The sequence below is a fragment of the Chelonia mydas genome, chromosome 11, assembly GCF_015237465.2.
Source record: "Chelonia mydas isolate rCheMyd1 chromosome 11, rCheMyd1.pri.v2, whole genome shotgun sequence".
NCBI classification, from domain to species: Eukaryota; Metazoa; Chordata; order Testudines; family Cheloniidae; genus Chelonia; species Chelonia mydas.
This window is the reverse complement of record NC_051251.2, coordinates 62,776,973-62,794,395: the sequence shown is the minus strand read 5'-3', so window position 1 is coordinate 62,794,395 and position 17,423 is coordinate 62,776,973. Positions and strand designations below refer to the sequence as shown.

The following is a 17,423-nucleotide window of genomic DNA, read 5'->3' as shown; positions in this document are numbered from 1 at the left end:
GACCCTCACATAATTTTTATGCCAATCTCATGAATTTTGAACACTTGGGCTTGGCAAAACTGATGATTTATTTATTATAGGCAGAGCTGGTAGTGGTGCTTATCATTAAGGTTGTCTGACTGTTCCCATTATAAGACCCCATTTTCAGTTGCTTATCGCTTTAACTGATTTATATGCTTATAACTTTATTATTATTTATTTGTATTACTGTAGCACCTAGGAGCCCTAGTCATGGACAAGGAGCCCACTCTGCTAGGTGCTGTAGAAACACAGAACAAAAAGGCAAAGAGCTTACAATATAAGTATAAGACAGGAAACCACAGATGGATACAGCTGCTGTATAATGATATAATAATACCTAGTTCTTTTCATCAATAGAGCTTAAAATGGAGAGGTCAGCATCATTATCCCCGTTAGATAGATGGAGACACTGAGGCACAGATAAATCAAATGACATGTTCAAGGCCACCAACAGAGTTGGGAATAGAACCCAGAGCTCCAGAGTCCCACTCCAGTGCGTGATCCACTAGGTCACACACCCATATTCTCACAAACACATTACAGCAGATGCATAGAGTTAATATACAGGGAAGCGAGGTACGCAGACTGAAAACTGGGTTGAAAACACAGACATGCTCGAGGGTTAATTTTTCACCTGCTAATCTCTATTTTAGCTAACAGTCATAGGTATTGCATTATCTGAGAGAGAGCAGACGATGAAAGCAGTGCACAGGACTAAAAGAAACAGGGAGAAGAGCTATGTGTCACATAGTGATGGCTAATGGCCAGCTATGTGCCACAGAGCGAAGTGGCAGGAAGCGGGAACTTCTGTGAGCTGGAACCTTGCTGTCAGAGGACCTGTTTCCCCGGTGGTGGAAGGGAAGGATTTGAGAAGGACTGAGGCAGGCAGATTGTAAACACAGAGCAGAGAGAAGGATGGATAATGCAGGACACATATGTTGCCTGTCCTGGCAGAATGAGGAGTAATTGTACAGCAAAGATCATCTATTAGGAAGAAATGGCCAAGTGGGTTTTCTGGAGTTCCAGAGGGCCAGGTAAATGTTCCCTTTGTTGTTAATCTGCGGGTTTGTGGTTGGATTTCTGTTTTTTACATATCAGGAAATGTATCAAAGGTTTGATCATTCTGTGCTGTTTCTCACTGTTTTATAAACACACACACACAGAGACAGATGTCTAGCTTAGGTTTTCCTGGGGTGCCCATCACCTTGCAGCTATATTTGTATTTATATATTGTATACAGACATGCATGCACGTGTGTACATACCTCTGTGTATATAATATGTGTGTGTTTATATGTAGCACACAGAGATGTGTATATATACGTACACCTATGTAGCAATATATCTAGCCAGAGAAACAGACACAAACACACACAGAGAGACTCTATAATTAAAGGTGCAGTCCTTGAAATCCTTGCAACACCCCAAACTCCTAATGCCTTCAGCTGGAATTTTCATTGCTCCAGGTAGGCAGAATCAAATTCCATTGTGCAGTTGTGTACATATCTGCAGTACAACACAAATACATCACTCTATGCTGGTGGGAAGTGCATTGCAGTGTTTTGTTTTATTTTCTTTTATTTTTCGCAATAAAGTTTTTGCTTTCTTATGGGACAAACTCCCAAAACATAATAAATAGAATTATTAACTGTAGGATTAAGTAATCCCAATAAATAAGGCTACCTTGTATAATACCTATAGTGTTAGTTTAGATGCTATGGTCAGTGGCACCAATAGGATAGAGTGAAATAATAGTTTTGCAAAGAGAATGCATTATTTGTCTCCTATTTGTCTCAGAAAACAAATATTCAAGGATCCAATCTTGCAAAGATTTACGCACACATGTAAATTTACTCCCATTGAGTAGTCCCACCGAAGTGAATGGGGCTACTCACAATGCATAAAGATAAGCATGTGGAAAATCTTTGAAGGAGCAGGATGTCAGTCATTTCAGGCAACAGTAGCCCCAATATATAGCTTGGGAGGTTTAGGGTTTAGTGACATTTTTCTTGAATCAGAAGTTTACAGGTTTTAAATTCCAGATTAAAAAAAATCACAAACTCAGCATAGTGGGAGAGGGAACTACATAATGTAGCTGAAGGATCTAATCTACACTAGCTAGGTACTTATATATGGCCCCCATCACCACTGTATCTGAGTTCCTGGGATCTGACTGGTTTTTGCAGCTTACAAATAATATATTATGTTGCATTTAAGTCAATCAGCTGTTGTCAGGTTTCTGCTGAATTTTTGCAAAGATCGCTTGAGATAAAGTTTGGTCTCACAGTTTACTAACAAAAAAAATTACAATCTGTATTGTGACTGTGTAGGAAGAATAATACGGTGTTATAACAATAATGCGCTGTTGTAACCATCCCCCTGAGTTGGCTGATTTTCATGAGGTTGACATGATCTCAGAGGGTTGGGTTGCTGTGCTGTTTTGTTGAAGTTCAGTCTCCAGTGGGTTATTCTTTTTTTCTGGTGATAATAAATGTGTCACACTGCCAGGAAATCACTAGTTGGGAAATCAGAAAAGATTTGTTTTTAAATGATTTTATGCTTGTTGTTAAATGGCGTTTTTTTTTAATATAATCATACATGCACTTATATTCAGGTGAACTCCAAGGTCTTAGTGTAATTAGCTTTCAATTATCCAGGGTTAGCTCCTTGAGTACTGTCCTTGATTAGGAGAATTGGCTGGAGTCTAGATACTAAAGTTACAATAATAATCCTTTACATTTATGCTGGATAGCTCTTTATCCAGAAAGATCCCCAATGGCTCTGGGGCCTATATGTGAGATGCTGAGTGCCAATAGCTCCTGGGCCTACATACATACGCTTCTCAGCTGAAAAGCAAGCATCTCTTGGGTGGGGGACACTTGCCAGCAGAACCCTGGTGCACAAACAACAGCAGAGGGACAACTTGAGTAGAAATTCCGGCAATCTCTATCCATTTTCAACTCAGATTTCCATTTGGGAAAAAAAGTACTATTGGATTTTTTAGTACTGGTTCTGGCTCCCAACACAGCTCTGTGAAATATGAGAGAGGGGCTTTAGAATGAGAGTGCAGCTCTAGTAGAACCTCAAGGCAGATTATTTAATTTTAAAAAATCTTTTATTTATTTGTAGCTGCAATCTGGGAGGCCCCCGCCCCCCCACCTGTACTTTCTGGTTGGAGACAAACGGATCAAGCACAGCAGATCCAGTTGTAAAAGGCATCAACCAGAATAATATATCTCTTAAAATGTCTAGTTAGGTCTTTACACCACCCCCTCTGTGCTTGCAGCCTCGTGGGTCCTCCCAGTGACATCACCTATAACAACATCTGACGGCTACAGTATTATAGGGCTCACTCCTCTTTGTGCTGATCTCGGAAGCTAACACAGCCTGTTCTCTTCTTGTGTTTCTGAATTGCCTGCTTGGCTGGAAGAAGATGCAGGGTTTTTAAGCAGGTCAGTGTGACAAAATGTGAATTAAGTAAACACACATGAAGCAAAGAAACAGAACTGGGCACCCTCCAGGGTCCCCCAGGATGCCGTCTGCCTCCGATGGGGCTGGGTAGAACTCCAGGGAGGCAAGTGGGCTGATCGCTGTAGAAGCCCAGGCCAACATCCCCACTTAAAGAATAGATGTAGGCCCCGTTTGCAGCATAGTGTAGGCTTGTCAGATGGTGATGTACAGTAAGTGTTCATTAGGGCCCTGATTCGGCACGGTACTTACACACGTGCCTAGTGAGAAGCACATGAGTCATCCGGCTGAAAGGCAGCGGGACTGCTCATGTGTTTGAAGGTAGGAATGTGCTTCACTGCTTTGCTGAATCAGTGCCAGACTGCGTAAGGCCTCAGTCCAGCAAAGTGCTTTGTGACTTCCCTGAGGTGACTCACAGGCTTAAGTGCGTTGCCGGATTGGGGCCTTAGCTTTTTTCCTCTGACCTGGGGCACGTGCTGCTGTGCTGTGTGCACACATGCTGGAAAACCTGCTATACGGCTGCCCTTCTGCAAGGCTGCTTTGCCTTCTATTCCATCTCTGCCCAGACTCCCTGCTCCTTTCCAGGGTCACCGCCCAGCTGGAGAGCTTTCAAACAGCTAATCACCGTGAAGCCAGCAGGAAGTGATGCAGCCACTCATTTCTCAGGGCATTCTTCGGCCTGGAGGGAAGTATGTGTCAGATTGCTGTAGGGCAAGGGAGGCAGCCAGGCTGTGTGATAAAGATCTCTGGAGCGCTGTACACAAATCTGACCGGGGGTAGGGGGTGGGGGAGCTTTACATGATCCATGTTTCCTCATTGCCCGTCACGTTCACCTCATTTTGTGCACTGTGCTTGTTGCGCACTGTTGCCATGGGCTGTTTGCATCCATGTTTTACCCTAGAGGTTGCTGCATTTTCATGAAGGTTTGCGAAGTGCTGGGAAAATTAAAAGCCCCATGTACTGTAGGTGCCAATTATTAACTAATATTACGTTCGGTGATGATGGGTGAAGGGTTTTCTAGATATGTAGTACAGTTTGTCATGTCCATAGAATGCTCTGGGAACCTTCTTGCTTAAAGGGACTGGGCCAGATCCTTATCAAGCATGAATCAACCTACTTCCATCAGATAGCAGAGCTGCATCAACTTTCCCCGGGATATATAATTTTGAACCCCGCCAGCTGCACAGGTACATGCCATTATTAACGGGATCCCACCCCTCAGCTCTCTCAGTTACTTCTAGAGCTCGGTAGCATCTAAGCACTCAATACTGCCCTTTAGATTTACCTAGTGTTATCCATAGAGGTCATCATGGCTGATTCTGCTCTTTGCCTCTCCCAGCTTCGAGGAGACTGTCTTTGTTGTTGTTTTGTATGTGTGGGCATGGGTGTTAGAGGTTCCTTGTCATTCTTCTTGGCAGGAAGGATCTAGCAGACAGTTAGGTTTTGCAGCATGAAATTAATTAAGTAATCTGGATTAATCTGGATTAATTTAAGATCAATGTTATCTCTCTGCTAGCTTATCCAGCATTCAAGAGCTCTTGACTGAGAATGCTTTTTCTCTGGCTCTTGTAAGCTTCTCCTAGAATTATTAGGTGCATTGTCTCAGAATATATATGATACGGTAAAGTACGTATTTAGGGCACTGGTGTAACCTGGTCTGTGGGGAATTCTTATACTGGGCCCAGCTTTTTTCCTGGACAGCTGAATGTCTCAGATTTATATTATGGAATCATAGAAATGTAGGGTTGGAGAGACCTCAAGAGGTCATCCAGTCCAGTGGTTCTTAACTTGAGTAAATGCGTACCCTCTGGGGGTATGCAGAGGTCTTCCAGGGAGTACATCAGCTCATCTAGATATTTGCCTAGTTTTACAACAGGTTACATAAAAAGCACTAGTGAAGTCACTACAAACTAAAATTTCACACAGACAATAACTTGTTTATACTGCTCTGTATACTATATACTGAAATGTAACTACAATAGTTATATTCCAATTGATGTATTTTATAATTATAAGGTAAAAATGAGGAAGTAAGCAATTTTTCAGTAATAGTGTGCCGTGACACTTCTATTTTTATGTCTGATTTTGTCAGCAAGTAGTATTTAAGTGAGGTGAAACTTGGGGGTATGCAAGACAAATCAGACTCCTGAAAGGGGTACAGTAGTCTGGAAAGGTTGAGAGCCACTGATCTAGTCCATCTCTGCACACTGTAAGATGTTTAATTGTTTTTAAATATCTCCCAAGGACAAGGAGTCCACGCCCTCCCACGGTAACCAGTTCCAGTGCTTAACTAATAATGAGAAGTTGTTATTTTTACAAGTACTTTAAAAATTGTTGTTTAGAGACTCTTCTCCTTGTGCAAAGATTGACCAGGGCTTGTAATATTTACTCGCTGACCAATGCCAAAAAAGTACTGGTAGACCAGGGGACTAGCAACTGTTTTAAGGCCCAAAATCTAATAAGCCACCCGAACTAAAGAAAGATGAATGCCATATACTAGTGTTTTCTCATGCTCTAATCCCATGTTACAACAGAAGAAAGTTTGGGGACTCACCTCCCATGTAGACATTAAAGGGGGGGGTGATCTCGATTCTTCCACCCCCAAAAAACATATTTAAATCTTCAATCCAACAATTATTTCATATAATTTTGAAAGGGACCATGTTAAGGCTGATGCATTAAAATTGCCTTATGACAGCTGTCCCTTATTGTACTCAAATTACTTCAGGATTCTGGCTGTGTGTTTTTTCCCTTCTAGCAACCTGAAGTGAATAGGGAAAAGTGGCAGAAGTTCTCTTTACAGATTCAGACTCGCAATGAGCAAACCAGCATAAGTGTATGCAATTGCGATTCCCAATACATTGCATTACATTGTAAGCTCTTTGCGGCAAGGGCTCTCCTTTTGTTATATGTATGTACAGCACCTTACGTAGTGAGGCCCTGATTGAGGCCTGCTGGTTAGGGGTACTCAAACTAGGGGTTGCCACCACCCAGCCCTTCTCATATTGCTGGATGGGAGCGGGGTCTCTCCTAGATGAGAGAGGAATCCTGGGCTCATCCCGATATAAAGAGGGTTGTGTAAGAAAAAGTTGAGAACCGCTGCTGTAGGTACTACTCCACTACAAACGATTAATATCTGCTTTTGGGGGCATTATTTGGTCTGCAGCATGGATAGAACTGGGAAAACAATGTGCTATGCACTAATACTTTGTATTCTCTGCCATCTTCCATCCCTTAAATATAAAACTCGTTGTAAATATTAATCCTCAAAATCCCTGAGAGGTAAGTAAGCATTGGTAAACTGAGGCACAGATTTATTGTCAAAACACAACCAGTCAGTGATAGATTTGAAATTACAGCACAGGAATCCTAATGCCTAGACCTGTACTCTAGCCCAGTGGTTCTCAACTAGGGGTCAGGTACCCCTGGGGGTACGCAGAGGTCTTCCAGGGGGTACATCAACTCATCTAGATATTTGCCTAGTTTTACAACAGGCTACAAAAAAAGCACTAGCCAAGTCAGTACAAATTAAAATTTCATACAGACAATGACTTGTTTATACTGCTCTACATACGATACACTGATATGCAAGTACAATATTTATATTCCAATTGATTTATTTTATAATTATATGGTAAAAATAAGAAAGTCAGCCATTTTTCAGTACTAGTGTGCTGTGGCATTTTTGTATTTTTATGTCTCATTTTGTCAGCAAGTAGTTTTTAAGTGAGATGAAACTTGGGGGTTCGCAAGACAAATCAGACCCCTGAAAGGGGCACAGTAGTCTGGACAGGTTGAGAGCCACCGCTCTAACCAGTCAAATATACTCCCTCTCTGAAATCATGAAAGTGACTTCTGAAGTGACTTGATCTGTCTTGCTAGCTAACTAGTTTGATAGTGACCCTACAATGCTGCTACACAGATAAGTATGGTTCTCAGGGATTTCAAGTGACCAAAATACAGCTAATTTAGATTCTGGGTAATATTTTGATCACCTGACCCAATGCAGCCATCTAAAAATCTTGGTAGCTGCAAAAAGTGCAAGGTGTCCTGAGAAAAATCTGTGCATTGGTTGCTCAAGGTGTGTCATTCCTGAAAGGAAAGTTACAGACTGAAATAGCTGAGAGCACGATTCATGGAAAAGAACATAAGGTGTTAAGGGCCGACAGGCCCTGAATCTCGGGAGTCATGGAGTGCAGATTCTGAAAGCAGCAAAAGAGGTGTCAATCCTTCTTTTGGATGAGAAGTGAATCCAAGGCCCTGGTCACTTCTTGTCACTATAGGGCGTGTCTATACTGCACTCTCCCAAGCCCGGGCTCTGACTCAGGTTTGAGCCCAAGCCCCCTTTCTGTCCACACACAAATCAGTCTGACTCAGGTCACTAAGCACTGAGGACGCAGGTCCTAGGACCGAGTGAGCGGGCTGGGTCAGAGCCTGAGTCCCACTGCAACTCGCATCCAAGCCCTGTCATTTTGCAGCACAGATGCAGGTCAAGTACACACCTGATTCAGAAGGCTGGTGTAGTGCCATACAGACACATTAGCGGGCTTGTGGGACCTAGGTCCAGCAATTGTAAAGCCAGGTTTAAAATGCAGTGTGGATGCACCAGCGTGGATTTGGAAACCCCAAATCCACAAGCCTGGGTTCCACAGATCTGGGCTTAGTGTGCTGTGGAGACATACCTGTAGATCCCATGGCATGTTTTGTAAGAGTTAGGGTGTCCTGGCCCAGGCCTGGATTAAGGCAATCCAGACCTTAGGCACACCACAACACAGGGCCCTGCAGACAGCTTCATGCCCGCACTGTGGCCCTAGCCTCCACCTAGAGTGGTGCAGGAGAAGGGCCCCAGAATTTACCCCAGGAACCAGGTTGTATTTGCTTTGATGGGCAGAGACCCACTTCTCTCTTCTCCCGCCACACAGAATGCTCTGCTAGGGTAGTGTTGGCAGAGAGCCTTGCATTGAAGCTCCCGTTGAGGTGCATGCGGCAGGTCACCCGTCTCAGATGTGTTTCAAGCTGTCTGCAGACTCAGGCAGAGGCTGCTGCATCAGTTAAACCCAGGTGACTTTTTCAAGCTTTTCTTGAAAAAAGCGAAGGCTAAAAACTTCATCCTTTTTTATTTTTAAATGGAAGCTGAGAGTCTGATGTGATCACGTGACCCAGGGAGCTGGGCCCTAAGGCACAGACTTATGGTGGCTGTGCCCTCATCTGGCTTTGACTGGCCCAGTTTCGGGAGCTACGTTTCGTCTTCCCCCTTGTAGCTTGAGCTGAAGGAGTTAGTCTGTATTTCCCCTTCTAAAAATAACTGTTCCTGATGTGGCAAGCAGTCTATTTCTAAATGCTCTTTTTTTTTCAGCGGTGGGTGAGTGATCCCGATATGCAGTCCCGATATGCATTTAGTAAAGTGCCTGGGTGAAAGGAGCTATGTAAATACAAGGTTTCATGAGACAACATTGTACTGTTTTAGATCTCTAGTGCCTAAGGGGTCCGCTTGCAATGCAAGGCAGTTAAATCCCTGTGCATCATCCTGAAAATTTGCACCTGAGTGTTCTTTAAGGGGAAAAAGAAATCAGTGTCCCTGATAGTGAAATGCTGCTACTCAGGATTTTACAGTTGGACTGTCAAGTTTTAAAAAGCATATTTAAAAAAAAAACACCCTTTAACAAAATCAAATTATTCTAATTGTAGGAAAATACTGCAGCCCAGTCATGCCCTCGGCCTACTTACCCATCCCTTCAACTCCATTCCTAAAGTTCCAGCTTCCAGCAGCAGCCATAAAGAAAGGAACAGCCTGCCAGAAAAAAATATTTCCTTCCTTTTCCTGTAAACATAGAATTTCCCTCCAAAATTACCCTGTGTGGCGCAGGATGGGTGATATTCTGTCCTATCCTGGTGAAAGGTTATAATCTGGTCTCTCATGGTTAGGACCCTATCAAATTCACAGCCGTGAAAAACATATCACGGACCGTGAAGTCTGGTCTCCCCCCATGAAATCTGGTTTTTTGTGTGCTTTTTACCCTATACTATACAGATTTCATGGGGGAGACCAGTGTTTCTCAAATTGGGGATCCTGACCCAAAAGGGAGTTGCAGGGGGGTCACAAGGTTGTTTTAGGGGGGTTGTGGTATTGCTACCCTCACTTCTGTGCTGCCTTCAGAGCTGGGCAGCCGGAGAATGGCGGCTGCTGTCTGAGGGCCCAGCTCCGAAGGCAGCACCCCGCCAGCAGCAGCGCAGAAGTAAGAGTGGCAAGACCGTACCACGCCACCCTGAGTTCTGCGCTGCTGCCTTCAGAGCTGGGTGGCTGGAGAGTGGTGGCTGCGGACTGAGGGCCCAGCTCTGCAGGCAGCAGCGCAGAAGTCAGGGTGGCAATCCCGTACCAGGCCGTCCTTACCTGCGCTGCTGCTGGCGGCGGCGCTGCCTTCAGAGCAGGGTTCCCGGCCGGCAGCCGCTGCTCTCCAGCTGCCCAGCTCTGAAGGCAGCGCCGCCGCCAGCAGCAGCCCAGAAGTAAGGATAGCAGCTCTGCAATCCCCCTTACAATAACCTTGCGACCCCCTCCCCCCGCAACTCCTTTTTAAGTCAGGACCCCTACAACTACAACATCATGAAGTTTCAGATTTAAATAGCTGAAATCATGAAATTTACAATTTTTAAAATCCTATGACCATGAAATTGACCAAAATGGACTGTGAATTTGATAGGGCTCTACTCATGATTGCAAGGCTAGACAGAGGAGCTCTGCAAAGAGGAGACTGTTAGCTTTCCGGGGGGGTGGGAAGATGTGAGGGGGCACTCAGCACTTCCCTGTAGCCAAGTTATCAAAATTCCCAATCCCTACTAATGTTTTAGCTTAAAAATTTCTAAGGTGCCTAAGTGGCTTAGGAGCTCAAGTCTCACTGACTTTCAGTGGCACTTAGACTCCTAACCCGCTTGGTAAATTATTCTAAAGTGCCTCTTCGCTGCCAGGGTCTTGTAGCATGGCGCTCCACAGGTTAGGTACTTCCCATCATTTGTCAGTCTTAGTTGTGTTGCTTTTGAATGTAATTGAATGTTCCCTTTGTTCTGGTATTATGAAGAATAAATGGGAATGCCTTATTGATTCTTTGTATGGCATTCATTATTTTATATGCCTTGATCAGACCCTCTTTTATTCATCTCTTCTCTTAACTAAAGAGTGTTACTCTCTTCCCTTTCTCTTCATATGGACTCTGAGTCACTTGTCTCTGGACCCCTCCTATTCCTGTGTTTGTTTATCTGGGTACCGGAATCTAGTTTCATTTGATCCAAGTTAAATGCAAAAGCCCGAGTGGAACTCTTAGAGTTCATTATTGACAGATGTAACCTATGTAAGGTATTCTGATAGAGGATGTATCAGTGTAGTATCTAAGCACTACTGATAATTTGCTATGCATTTACGTAGCACCTTTCATCCTTTAAGGAAGCACTCCCCAGACTCTATAGAAGGGGTAACCACTCCCCACTGAGGTGACCTTTTATAACAGTTTGTGCAGGGCGTACTGTATCCCAAGGTGGTGATGGTGCAAAGTCACAGTCAGGGTGCAGCATCCCATCATCCTATCGCCATGTGCTTCCGGAATGTGAAGTCATTTTGGAGACAATCCCGTGGCTTTACAAGAATGTGGGAGGTTGTGTGACACGAGATAATCCTCATCCCACAAAATCAGGACAAACTTGCAGCCCCATAAAATAGGGTCTCCAGTGTTTGGTAATAAACCTGCTAAGTGAAAGTGTACAATTTCTTGGGTACGTTGATTGATTTGTCTTGTATTGATGTAGACTATGGGACAAAGGGACAGTGTGTTTTGTTGCCCCTTGTCTTCCCCTCAAATGTTGCCGTGACAGGACACAAGCCCTTCTCCAATCATTGCTGTTCAGATTGTTTAAATCCATCAAGTGGGAGCAGGGCTGGGTTCTCTGCCAACGCAGGTGAAATGGCCTCTTTGTGTGGGCCAGCCTGTTACTTGCACTGTTTGGCATTTGACTATATCTCAGTGCTGATTCTGCCCAAGCTAACACTAACTGCAAATTTGTAAATGAATCTCAAGCAGTCCTGGTATGAGCCATCGCTCATAAAGAAATGCCAGTGAAGGGTTTGAGGGTGGGTCGGTTACAGCTACGGAAGCCCTTTATTCTCCCTCCGTTTGTTTTCTCCCATGCAAAAGCCTTCTGCTCACGTGCTTATCCTGGCTGGGGAGTTCTAAATGCAACTCCCTTTGCAACCCATGGAAGTTACTCCTTGCTCTGCTTTGTGCTGTCCAGGCGCTGAGCATGGTGCCTGCCCAGTTATCCCAAGACACTCTTGTTTTGTTGGTTTGCAAGAGGAGATTTGGGGCAGGGAGCGGTCAATAAGCACCTATGCTCTGTGTTGCTTCTGCCCTCCTCTTCAGAGACAGCTGCATATTAGTGGTGAAACGAGGGGTGAAATCCCAGCCCAGCTAAAGTCAATGGTGTCATAGTTCAGGATCACTGCACACACTCTAGGCTCCCAGCTCCCCACTCTCTTGGTGAAGACCTGCGTCCCCTCTCCTTCCTGCCTGGAGTATTTCCAGGCTGCACAGCTCCCTGCCTGCACTGTGAGTTCCCCAGCAAGCCAGACTGCCTAAGCAGGCCTGCTTCCCTTCCTCCTCAGAGGCTACAAACAGCCTAAGTGCCACAGTTATAAGTCACCACAAGGCTCTTTCTAAGCATAGACATTGACTCTTAAGGGGAAAGCCTTACAGAGAAAACATACTAAACCAGTAAAAGAACTTACAAGCATGCTAATAAGCTTATCGGCGATCACCCAACAGTAGGCCAATTACTTATAGTCCTTCAACAAGGATTGTGGTCCCCCCCTGGACAGAAAGCCCTTAGCCACTTTAAACTCAGGCTATTTATCCAAAAGTCCCTTCTCTGTCTGTTGGTCTCTGGAGAATCCAGTGTGAACCAGTATGTGGGAGCCTGTTCAGAAGGTGGTACCTCTCTGGAGGTGTCAAAACCTGAATGAATTAGCCCCATAAGCACCACCACCACCCCACACACTGTTCTTAGTTCCCGGAGGGCTGTGATCACGCTCCCCCATGAAATTACATACAATCCCTGGCCCAGAATGATACATAAACTTAACACAGTGAGATCTCCCACAGATATTTTAGGAAATTTCCACATCTGTCACAAATGGCAAAACTCCCGTTGACTTCAGTGGAACCAGAATTTTCCTCAAACTGTAGAGATGGACCACAGAGTTGATGTCCAGATCTGGGTTAGGATCAGGCTAGGGTTTGGTGTTCTGGTTCAAGCCTGAATAAGGTTTCAGGTTCAGTTTTGACAGCACTGGAAGCTCACAAGCTGGTTTGGGGAGATTTGGGCCGCAAATGCTGGAAATCTCCCAGTGTCAGCTATTCCCATAAGACGGGAGCTACACCTGAACTAGCAATGGCAAATTGGCTCCTTACAATTTTGGGTCTGACCCAGAATGAAAACTGTGAGGGGGATAGCGTGGGCTTGGATCAGTCCTTTGCTTGAAATCCAAAGGTGGTTAGATATGCAGTTCCAATTTTGCCTCCTCCAATTGTAAGTGTGTAAGGGCCTATATTCTCCACTGCCTCACACATTTGTTAGCCATTGACACCTGTGCAGAGGGACCATTACACACAGCCCATTCTGATTTGACACCATTTTACACCCATTTTGTTCAGCTTCACCGTTTTGATTCCGGCCCCGTCTCTACTCAATTAGTCAGAAGCAGCCTAGCAAATCAGTGTGCCAGTGCTCTTCTTGCTGATGTTGCCCATCACAGGGTGGTAGTTAATATGCACCAAGGCAATATTATTTGAAGCTGCTGTCTGAAGCATGATGATTTGAAGACCATAGTCACCGCCGAGAAAAAACAGGATAAGGTTTGAAGTTACCGTGGTTATGCATATTTTTGTTTTTAAAGCACATGTCTTGGAAAGCATTTTACAAAGACCACCATTTCTGAACTGCAGCAACTAAGACCCAGATAGCAAAGATGATGGAAGGCTGCGTATTATTGGACAGTAAAATAAGTTATTTGCCACAATAGAGCAACCCGTGGGTAGAAACCGAGTTATTGGGGAATACAAACCCTCCCCAGTATAAGACTGTTCGTTCCCCTCTGTTCTGAACAAATTGAATTGTCTTCTGGTTATTAAGATGGAGCAGCTGCAGGATCTGCTACATTAAAAGTCGAGCTTCAACCAGTTTGGCTAAAGGAGTAACTGCTCTAGCTGACAGCAGTAGGGGACTTTTATCTTCCTATGGGGAGCAGCCTCTGAAATGGCAAGGACACACAATAGTGCAGGGTTTTTCAAAAATAAATAAATAAATAAACATTTAACTATTTTGTGTTTAGTTTTATTGGAAAGTCTCTTACGTTCAGTGTCAACACTGGCTTCCTCCAGCACTAGTGAGGTCTGTCTAAATACAGTATCTAGAGGCCTGCACTCAAACTAATAGAAATCCCTCCACAGATGGTGACAAGAAACTATAGAGGTGTGTTTCTGATTGATTTGGATCAATTTTAGCTGTGCCTGCCCCAAACAACAGGAGCATAGTGAGTGGAGCCCCAGTTCAAGATGGGTGACACAGCAGCAAGGGTGAGGAGACTGGGATTTACTCCCTGGGAATGGAGCAGCCCCTTACTGTACCGGAATGAGTGCTGAGGAGCCGTGATCGCTCAGCTCCCATCTCAGCGCTTCGCAGGTTTGGGCCTCAAAACTCTTCTCTGCCTCTGCACTTCGCAGAGACATCAGAGCCAGTTGCCCAGAGGTGATGGTCTGCTGGTTAATGACGCCTCTGGACATGCTGGATTTTGTTTAGCATTGTGTTGCTACGCTCTTACGTTTCCACCGCTGTTTTACATGCCCTGTGATAGGTTGTCTTGATGTAGCTTTAGTGGTCCTACGATATTAGCGAGACAAGGTGGGTGAAGTAATATCTTTTATTGGACCAACTTCCGTTGACAGAGAAAAGCTTTTCCCTCACCCACTTTGTCTCTCGAATGCCCTGGGAGAGTCCAAAAAGTAAGGAAGGAATTCAGAGTCCAGGTCAGCGTTAGCCTCTTAGCCCTGGTTCTTTAGCCAGGTGATCACTGTGCTATTTATAATAAGGATCAGATAGCAAAGTATTCTCAGCACAACTTAGTTCAGCCGTAATGTTTCTGGAACAACGCACATCCTAAAGTCTCCCAGGGTTTTTTTTAGGTTCCCTCATATCCTCATAGAAGCCTGCACCAAGCGTTCCATAGGTCACCGTATCGCAGAAGGCTAATAAAGAACACCTTTCACTGTAGCTCTGAAAAGCTTATCTTGTTCTAATAAATGGTATCACCTTGGCTCCCACTTATCTGGTGCCCCACCCTCCTCTGTACAGGTTCTAATACAAAAAGTGATAACATGTAATCTCCCACTTAGTGGACAACAGAAGCCCTGTAAGGAAACTTTGTACACAGTAACTTTGATGCCAAAAGGAAAGAGGGGATGTTGACGGTGGGAAAAATCAAGTGATTAAACAGCTTCACTTGAATGAAAGAGGATTTATTAAAATGGTGCTGTGCTCTGCTTTACAGGAACTCCAGATTGCCATGAACTGGTTACGCTGAATAGCTTAACCGCATTCCCAGGATCTGCATAAATAACTAAACACTCAGCAAAAAGCTGTGGAGGAGCAATTCATCCCTGGCATCCTACCACCTGGAAGTTAAGAGGCGCATCTGAAGTCAAACTCCGATACCAACAGCTTTTGCCACCAGAGGGTTTGGTGGCTGTTGTATTTCTCCCGCCACATTGAGGTCAGCGTGGTGCCACAAGCTTTCCTGAGGCATCTTTATCCTCTATGCCTGGACATTTGTGCAGCATCTTCCTGAACCGGCACTGACAACTCAGGCCTTCCAGCAACACGAGCAATGGAAGCATTAGAAGTTGATGACATCAGCCCGGCCTTGGAGGTGACTGAAGATTTCTTCAATAGTTTTGATGCTAAGCTGGAAACGGTTGTGCAACCGTCCGAGGTGTATGGGGTACAGGAGGTTCCTGAGCTGGTAGGACATGAAGTATTCAATCAGATAACGGACAGCGGAGACCTGAGAAACATCCCTTCTTTAGCTAAAAGCAGCCTCATTTGGGAACGCTGCAGAAATGGCCTCTTGGAAGCCAACACTCCGAAAGCGTTCCCTGCCAAAGATCAGTTTACAGGGCAAACGGAGACAGCTCCGGATAATCTCTCCTGGGTGGAGCAAAGGGAAGCCTCGACTTTTAAGATTTTTAATCTCTGTCAGCGGAGGAGAGACAGGCCCCGCTCTGTGAACGATATCCTAGTGCAGAACGAGGAAGCCTCCACTTTCAAGCCAGGGCATAACCGGTCACGCTCAGATGCAAGCCACATAGACTGGGGACTTGTCTTCACAGGTGCTTCTGTGCAGCCACCGTCAAGTCAGGACACGAATTGCTCCAGGCTTTCATGCCAATCACCCACGCTAAATAAGGGAGAGGACGTTCAAGGGAATACTGGTACGTACTGGTGCTTCATTGCTTTCACTAATGCTTTCTTTTTAACATTGATCTTGTCTTGAAAAGGAAACTGCTAGCTGCCAGATCTTCAGCTGCTGTAAACTGGCATAGTTCCATTGACTTCAGTGGATCTACATCATTTTAAAACCAGCTCAGGATCTGGCCCATGTTTTTAAAAATATTCCCTCCCTGCCTGTTTCTTGTTCTCGGTTTTAAACGTACACTTCTTTACATTTTTCATTTAATTCAGATTGGCTAAGAAAGATATGCTTCTGGTTCTTTCCTGTTAGTTTCATTTGCAGGTTCTCAGGTACTAGGCAGTTTGGATTGCTAGTTTATTGGAAGACTGGTTAAATTCAAAAAAAAAAAAAAAAAAAAAAAAGGCAGTTTTCACTAAAATGTTAGAAATAAATAATGAAAAAAACCTGATTTTATTTTTTGGGCCTAAATGGCTCTGTACTATCCCTTTAAGAAAGGTTGGATACTCAATTCAGAAACAACAGAAACTTCAGCACACAATCTGTGCCCTTGTCAATATTAATGCATCTCTGTCAGCTTTGTATGGGATGCAGGAAGTCTTGTTATCGGATGGACACAGACTTTCTCAGTGAGCCACACAAACGAAGCAATGTTTCAATGAGCTACACATTTCCCTTTTCCTCTCTCGAGCAGGACACTGGAAGAGACTTGGCTGGAGGCCTCAGAAACCCCGAACCAATGTCTCCTGCTGGATGATTGTTTATTTTGCAGCTGCCAAAAGTGCGCTGAGCACTAATAGCAGACACAGCCCGTGCCACAAAGATCATACAATCTAAATAAGGACATGGCTTAATAAATGAAGGGGAAAGGAAAAGGAGGACGATAATTATAATAGCCAGACTGTGTGGTTGCTTAGGGTAGTGTTTGTCAGTGACTGGGCCGTGGACTGGTACCAGTCCATGAGATTTCCCTGACACAGTTTAGGAAGGGAGGAAGTTGGTCCCTGGTATCAAAAAGGTTGAGAAACGTGGCTTAGGGTTAAAGTAGAGGTGGGCAAACTATGGCCCACAGGACTGTCCTGCCCGGCCCTTGAGCTCCCGGCTGGGGAAGCTAGCCCCTGGCCCCTCCCCTGCTGTCCTCTGGCCCCCGCAGCCCCAGCACAGTGCGCCACCAGCACTCTGGGCGGCGGGCTGCGAGCTCCTGCCTGGCAGCGCGGTGGCGTGGCTCGCTCTGGCCGGGCGGTGCAGCTGCCAGTCCTGCCGCTCTGAGCGGCATGGTAAGGGGCTGGATATGGGACAAAGGGTCCCGGGGGCAGTCAGGGGACAGGGAGCGGGGAGGGGGTTGGATAGGGCTTGGGAGTACCGGGGGGGCCTGTCAGGGGGTGGGGCAGTCAGGGGACAGGGAACAGGGCGGGTTGGATAAGGGGTAG

At 45.1% G+C, this 17,423-nt stretch overlaps 1 protein-coding gene across 3 annotated transcripts in view; it reads left to right on the top strand.

The window, feature by feature from the left end:
• Positions 1-822: 822 nt before the first annotated feature.
• Positions 823-17,423, top strand: part of PLEKHM3 (pleckstrin homology domain containing M3) — a 132,935-nt gene continuing 116,334 nt past the window's right edge. Inside the window, exons 1-3 of one of the 3 annotated variants that reach the window (XM_007071828.4) lie at positions 898-1,055; positions 3,307-3,472; positions 15,076-16,015. In XM_007071828.4, the coding sequence (XP_007071890.2) occupies positions 15,412-16,015 (604 nt within the window). In that variant the 5' untranslated portion in view covers positions 898-1,055; positions 3,307-3,472; positions 15,076-15,411. Of the gene's footprint in view, positions 1,056-3,306; positions 3,473-15,075; positions 16,016-17,423 lie in introns of all 3 variants that reach the window. The other 2 variants (XM_027834050.3, XM_037911888.2) reach the window with 2 other exon arrangements.